General features: G+C 44.8%; 1 protein-coding gene across 12 annotated transcripts in view; it reads right to left on the bottom strand.

Moving 5' to 3' along the window:
- The window catches only part of Unc13b (unc-13 homolog B), a 214,574-nt gene that overhangs the window by 7,556 nt on the left and 200,339 nt on the right, over positions 1-6,679 (bottom strand). For 8 of the 12 annotated variants that reach the window (XM_033758979.1, XM_033758975.1, XM_033758977.1 and 5 more), the window contains 6 exons: positions 5,451-5,578; positions 4,775-4,860; positions 1,391-1,517; positions 1,081-1,177; positions 728-871; positions 245-322 (listed from right to left, as the gene is read on the bottom strand). In XM_033758979.1, the coding sequence (XP_033614870.1) occupies positions 245-322; positions 728-871; positions 1,081-1,177; positions 1,391-1,517; positions 4,775-4,860; positions 5,451-5,578 (660 nt within the window). Of the gene's footprint in view, positions 1-244; positions 323-727; positions 872-1,080; positions 1,178-1,390; positions 1,518-4,774; positions 4,861-5,281; positions 5,358-5,450; positions 5,579-6,679 lie in introns of those variants that run through there. The other 4 variants (XM_033758976.1, XM_010619299.2, XM_010619293.2 and 1 more) reach the window with 2 other exon arrangements.

Genomic DNA, 6,679 nt, shown 5'->3' with positions numbered 1-6,679 from the left:
AAAAAAAAAAAAAAAAAAAAAAAAAAAAAAAAAAGATTAACCAAAGTTGTAGTTTACTAGAGGATAAAGCACTAAATGGAGGCTTAGCAGAACTCTTAGTCAAGTTCTTACTATCTTGTGGTACAGGTCTCAAGCAAAGCTCTGGAGGGAAGCAGAAGTCAAAAGCATCTTAGGATCATGTCAAGAGCAAGACGGATTCAAATGTTCTCTACAACCTTTCTTAGTGTCCCAGAGCTAACCCTACCAGTTTCTCCTTTGTGCAATAAGCTGGGAAGTTCTTTGATAAGATGTCGGCATACTGCATCAGCACCTTCCCAATGGTCTGAGAAAAAAAGTAGAAAAGAAAAGTAACCCTTAGCTCTCCACTTGGGGATGTTTATTTATTTATTTATTTAGGTACCGGGGATCAAACCTGGGGCCTTGCGCTTGTGAAGCAGGCAGCCACTGAGCTAAATCCCCAGCCCTTCTACTTAGGAAGTTGCACTTCTTATTCCAGAAAAATAATTATTAGGGAAGTAAAGGGAATCTTACAAGAAGGGGCAAAGCTCCCTCTCAAGCACAGACAGCACCAAAACAGTCCTTGTATCTGCTCCAGACACAAGTAAAGGGAAAAAAGATAATGCTAAGCCTTAACTGAAGGCTGCTGTGGAGAGGGATTAAGCTCAGACCTCTGTCTCGGCTGTTAGTGTAGTGATGAGGAGGAGGGGGCAGGAAGGCTCATAATCACCTTAGCAAATCTTCTCATGTAGTGGGCAAGGATGCTGGGGTCTGGGCATTCCAGCTTCCGGATGATTTCAAAGCTCTGGTTGAGCTGTGTGAAGACATCCACCACAGAGCAGGAAAACAGAGCATGCTCTGATGTCTGCTGAAACTAAGAAGGCCACATACAAGGTCACCATCCACTGCTGCTACCTTTTCTCAAGCTTGTGGGGTTTGAAAAAGCTCTCCCCAGCAGGGGTGGCTCAGTGGTTCCCCACAGTCCTTCCGTGGGTAGGGCAGGGACAGCCAGCCTGGTAGAAGCCCAGGAACTTCTGCCAATGGTAAGTGACCTGACCTGTGCAGCACAAGTCCCCAACTTACCCCATCCTTTTTATCTCGTTCCAGGGCCCCATGCAGGAATTCCAGGGAAACATCCTCATTTTCGTCTAACCACTGTAGCACAAACTGCTCAAACCACCTGCAGCCAGAGAAGGAGGTTGAAGCTAGTGACTGGCATATACTCTATGCCTGACAGTGTACCAGAATGGGGTCTTCTGGAAGGCAAGACTTTCTATACAAGTGCCTTGGATAGGCAGTCCCGAGATTAGCTGCTGAGCTGAATTGAGGATATTAGCCCTGCCAATCCAGGGGCCCTCTTCCCATCCCTCTATATAAGGTCCAAATGACTCACGCTGGGTAGTCGGGAACCTGCTCATGGAGGGCAGGCAGATCACGCACATATTCATTGTGAAGCCACTTCACCTTGAAGTGCAGATTCATGTAGTCAGCGCTCTTACACAGCCGGTCTTTCTCATGCTCTAGTTAGAGGAAGGAGATTGGGTCAGACGTCAGCAGTAGATGTCAGGGTTCCTGAGCTTTGCCACAGCATCAGATCTGGTTAGGTGGCTCCTTCACCTTAGAAGACATGTGATTTCCGACTTCCTGCTCACAGTCACTACCCTGACACACACACCACTATGCTCAGCCACTTTCCAAGACCTGGCCCAAATCTTCCTCTAGAGATAGTAATCTAGACTCCCAGATAAAGCCTATAATCTTCTAACTTTTGAAAGTACAGTGGTCACTGGGCCTTTGGTGAAGAAGAAAAAGTGATGAAAGTGTTAATGCTGATTAGTGGGGATACTGGTTTTCTGGAGAGAGACAATGGTTTTCTAGGGTTTTAAAAACATTTTAGTAGCAAGCCATTCCCTCAGACAGGTTTAAATGCAGAAATATCAAGTTATGCATGGTATGAATGGGTCAATGACACTACACAGAGACAAGGAAAACCAGGAGGGTCCAGGTTGACAGGAAGGCCATTGAGCAGCTATAGCGTAGCAACTTCTTGAGGTAAACTGAAGGGCTCCAGAGCAGAGCTGTGATATAGAAAATGAGCTCTCAGGGAAGTATGCATGCAAATGAGGATAGTCAGTTGGGAAACTATGGAAACACAGTCAGATAATAGGGCTATCATAAACCAGGTGTGGTGGCGCATGCCTGTAATCCCAGCACTCAGAAGGCTGAGGCAGGAGTATCGCTGTGAGTTTGAGACCAACCTGGCCACACAGTGAGTTCCAGGTCAGTCTCAACTACATAGTGAGACCCTGTCTCAAAAAACAAAAAACAAAACAAAAGGGCTATCATGCTACAGAAAATAGGACTATTATTATGGACTTCAAAGGCATCTAACAGAATATAAGAGTCTTCTGGAAAATACTGGACTTAAGATCACTCACATCTGGCTCAGAGTCTGGAGCAATGGCCAGACTCACAGGTTCTCCTCACTCCCCTATTCCTTTATAGTTGAAGTATTAGTTTGAAAACTAAATGTCAGTCGTGTGCTGAAACAGTATAATGGTAAAAGCAAGCAAATAGGAGAAAACACTAAGCAACAGAGAAGGGACCAATGTCCCTGGGAACTCTATTGCTCAACTTTGGGATGCTATGGGAGATGCTCCTCTAAGTTCAGGCAGAACATCCAGTCTGAGGCCACTGGCCTTTTGAATTAGTGCAGTAGATACTTGGGAAGGAAATGGAAGCCTGGGGTCCAGCCTCAAAAGACTGCAGGCCCCAGAACGTCTATTTCCTCATACTGTAGGCAGCATCATCCCAACCTGAAGCTGTATTTGCTTCTATGGAGCAGTGAGCAGAAGGAAAAGGTATTGAGCCTAGTGGTAAAGGGACAACAACCAAAAACTCTTGCCACCAGGAAAGAATACTTTTTTAATGCAAATGACAGTGGTTGCTTTGACAGAGCAGTGACACCAGTGAGCAGCAAAGAGGGAAAAATTTGGGCTATCAGAGAGATTCTCTTCTCTACCCCATGCCCTGCTGTTTTTAAGCTAAATCTGGACTTAGAAACATAAATCAGCACCACCAGGAATGCCTTTGCCCTTTGAGTCTGGCAACTCACTGGAGCTGGGGCAGGTCTGCCTCATGACTCCAGAGCTTTCTAACTTTCTTCCTACAACTGTCAAGTTATTGAGTTTTATTATGGCTTATATCCAGATGTCCCTCAAAGCCTCATGCACTCATAGATGGGGCTTTTTGGAGGCTGCTGGATCTAGGGTGTGTAATATTGGAATTAAGGGTGTGTGATAACTAAATTGGCTTAGCATAGTTCTGGGTGCAGGTAATGGAAAAGGCCCATCCTGGTTGTGGGTGGCACTGACCAATAGGCTTATAGCGTGAATGGAATATAAAGGGACAGAAAAGAAGCCAGGCTCACTGCTTGTTGCTTCCTGCCTGTACTGCCCTGGACTGTTTCTCCTCTGTGATGTCCCTCTGCCATGCTACCCTGCTTTGGAGCCAGCTGACTATGGACTGAAACCTTTACAAACTATGAGCCAAAATAAACCTTTTTTCCTTTACTAAGACATATTTATATACAATTCTTTCTTTATCTATCAATCCATTATCTGTGCTCGGATCCCAGGCTCTGATTTCCACATTAAATATTAACTTTGGTGGTACAACACTACCAGATGAATGCCAAAATACTGGTCATACTTCATATATTCTTCTATCAAGGCCTAGGAAGTTCCACCCCAGCAAAGTTGCTTGAGGTTGTTGCCACTGCTGGTGCTGGGGTTAAATCTGTCAGAAGGGGGAATTATGTCTCTATAACCTCCTGCTCCAATAGAACAGTTCTGAACTCTGCTTTGTATTTGCCCGAGATAGCTCCTCCTTCTTTTAGATCCATCTTGACAGACTGAGGTGCTACACTAACTTACATAGACAGGAAAAGACAAATAAATAGATGAGCACAGATGGTATATATGGGAAGGTCTGACATAGGTAGGGACTAACATCTTTGAGGACCAACAAGGGAAATGGAAAAAGAATTAGCTGGATGAACAAGATGAATAATAACACCTCTGTGGGCTTGCTGTACAAGAGGAGTGAGGGAAGAAGTATCTTTCTGGCTTTGTCACGCTAATCCAGGACAGCTTTTAAGGGAAGCCAGACCTGTCAGTCCCAAATATGAGAAATAAAGATTTCTATCTTTGTATTTAAGGTTCTCTTGATTTTTAAAAAAACTGTAAAGATAAGCTGGGTATGGTGGCATATGCTAGTAATCCCAGTACTTGGGAGGCTGAAGCAGAAGGAATGCTACAAGTTCAAAGCCAGCTTGTGCTACACAATCAGTTCAAGTCTGGCCCGAATCACATAGTGAAAACTTGTCTCAAAAAAACAAAACAAAACAAATTAAAGCAAAATCCTGCAAAACTGTAAAGATAAGTTTCACAAAACCATTATCTAGGAAATGGGCTGCCTTCCTGGGAATGTTCATCATGGAAGGAGTTATCTCTGGTCTGGGAAATACTTGAACAGGTACTTGCTCTAAAGCTGGAAGGAGGAACCTACATACACATAGCCATATCCATTACTATATTTCTTTTGCCTATAATTTTTCCCACTCACGGCCTCCTAAACCCTACCCTCTCACTGAATCCTTCTAGTTTTCACTGTATCATTTATCCAGAATTCACAATTGTCTGGGAGAAGAAAGGAACTGCTTGCTTACAAGCTGGGCTAGGAACCTGGCAGCTCACTCATCTGGGCAGACCCTTACCCTCCAATGCATATTTCATGTCTTGGGCAAACAGATGCCACATCACTTCTGCACTGACTTTTCCCACATTCAACTCCTGAGGAAACCTGGATGACAGAAGAAATTATAGTCAGAGAACAAGACAAGGCCATTTGATTTGACTCCTTCCAAGGTACCTAGTTCTTGAAGGTCATACTGAAGAGAAGAGAAGCCTGAAGAACAGGGCTAGGCTCAGTTTGAAGAAAAGGAGCCATTGGGAGGACAAGTGCAGGCAAAGGGAATCCCCATTAGCAGGGTGAGTCCATGGGACAAAAGAATTTAGGCCCAGAAGAGGAGTATAAGTGAGGTCCAGGATAAACTGGAGGGTAAAGGGGAAGTGGGTGGGTTTTAAGAAGGCCCATTTTATTCACAGTGGACAGACACATACACACATAATTTGTGGATCCCCTGGGGCTCCCATGCCATAATCCCAGAAGCTCTTACTCCAGGAAGCCTAAGTCTGAGCAGGGCCCCCCACTGTTTCCACACCTGTCTCCAGAAACAGTTACCCAGACAGATACAAGGGACAGAGGGACAGATGAACGGACAGGAAGAAGAGGTGACACTGTAAATACACAGAGATAGGAAAGAAAGAAGCTGTTAGATAGATGGACAGATCAATCAGCAACCAGACTGGGCCAAATAGGGTGATACTCACTGGTTCAGCACAGGGGTATAGGAATTCTTATCTTCCTCTATGATTGATACAATGAGTGTAATGAGCTTGGGCCAGAAATCCAGGTCCCGAATGCTGGGCCCTTGTTCTTCTGGAGGCAGCTCCTGCTTCTTGTTCCAGAGGAGACCGGGAGAAAGAGGGAGAAATGGAGAGTGTCTCAAATCTTAGTTTTTTGGTTCCCCTCCCATTGCCCCTTTCTTAGAATCAGGGACCTTTCCTCTCCTACAGCCTATCTTCCACAAGACTGGCACTGTTCCACAGAGGGATGACTATCAGGAGGTACTTTGTCCCTGGAGAATTTCCCTTTTCAGCTCCAGGACACTGTCCTGATAAGCTTTGCCAGTCCAGGAGACACAACTGTGCCCATTTCCCTTCCTCCTCTGCTCAGTTGCTGTGGGCAGATGACTCCTTGGTCGACATGAGTAACCTTCCCACCTCACTAAGCAGGTTCAGTTCTTTATGAGTCCCCCCACCCTTCCAGGTCACCCTGCTCTTCTAGTGGTGTCCCTACTCTATCTCTCCCTTACCTCACATAAGCATCTCCACTCTCAGAAGCTACTTTAGGTTCTGCAAGAGCTATGAACAGACCTTGCATGCATTTTAGCTTTTCAGTGGGATAAGGCTTCCCTTGGCTCCCTGAAGAACATTTGGGAGAAAAATTGTGTCTAGGAAACTCTGCATAGCTGGCTAAGAAAAGGCTTTGCTTGGAAAGAAGCAAGGAGATGCAATGGTGGATCTCAGGAAAAGAGGAGCCATTCCATATTCAGATTCCAGACAAGACAGCTAATTACAGCTAATTCACAGAAAGACTGGAATGGATGTTATCTCCCATTGGGATAAGGTGGGAACCCAGAAGAAAAGGGGCAGAGCTTTTATGTGGATGTCACATGTCACTGCAAAGTCTCCAACAGTCCTTAATAAACTTGCATCACCAAGAAGTTACCAGAAACTAGAACAGAATTTACACTCTGTTGCTTCTACCTCCTTAATATCACCTAAATACATCTCTTCCTTTTAGTTTTTCTGCCAGATAAGGCTATTCAATACCTCCTCCAGGGAGGTGTCAAGAATATTTCTATAGGAAAGTCTCACAGTGTTACTTCTCTCATTAATGTCCTTCAATTAAGATCAAATTCCTTAGATCGACACAAAGGTCATTCAAAATAAGACTTCTCTCTCTCTCTCTCTCTCTCTCTCTCTCTCTCTCTCTC

This window comes from Fukomys damarensis, unplaced genomic scaffold (assembly GCF_012274545.1).
Source record: "Fukomys damarensis isolate Sample0158 unplaced genomic scaffold, DMR_v1.0_HiC HiC_scaffold_36, whole genome shotgun sequence".
Taxonomy (NCBI): domain Eukaryota; kingdom Metazoa; phylum Chordata; class Mammalia; order Rodentia; family Bathyergidae; genus Fukomys; species Fukomys damarensis.
The sequence above is the reverse complement of the archived record's forward strand: the minus strand, read 5'-3'. Positions and strand labels throughout refer to the sequence as shown.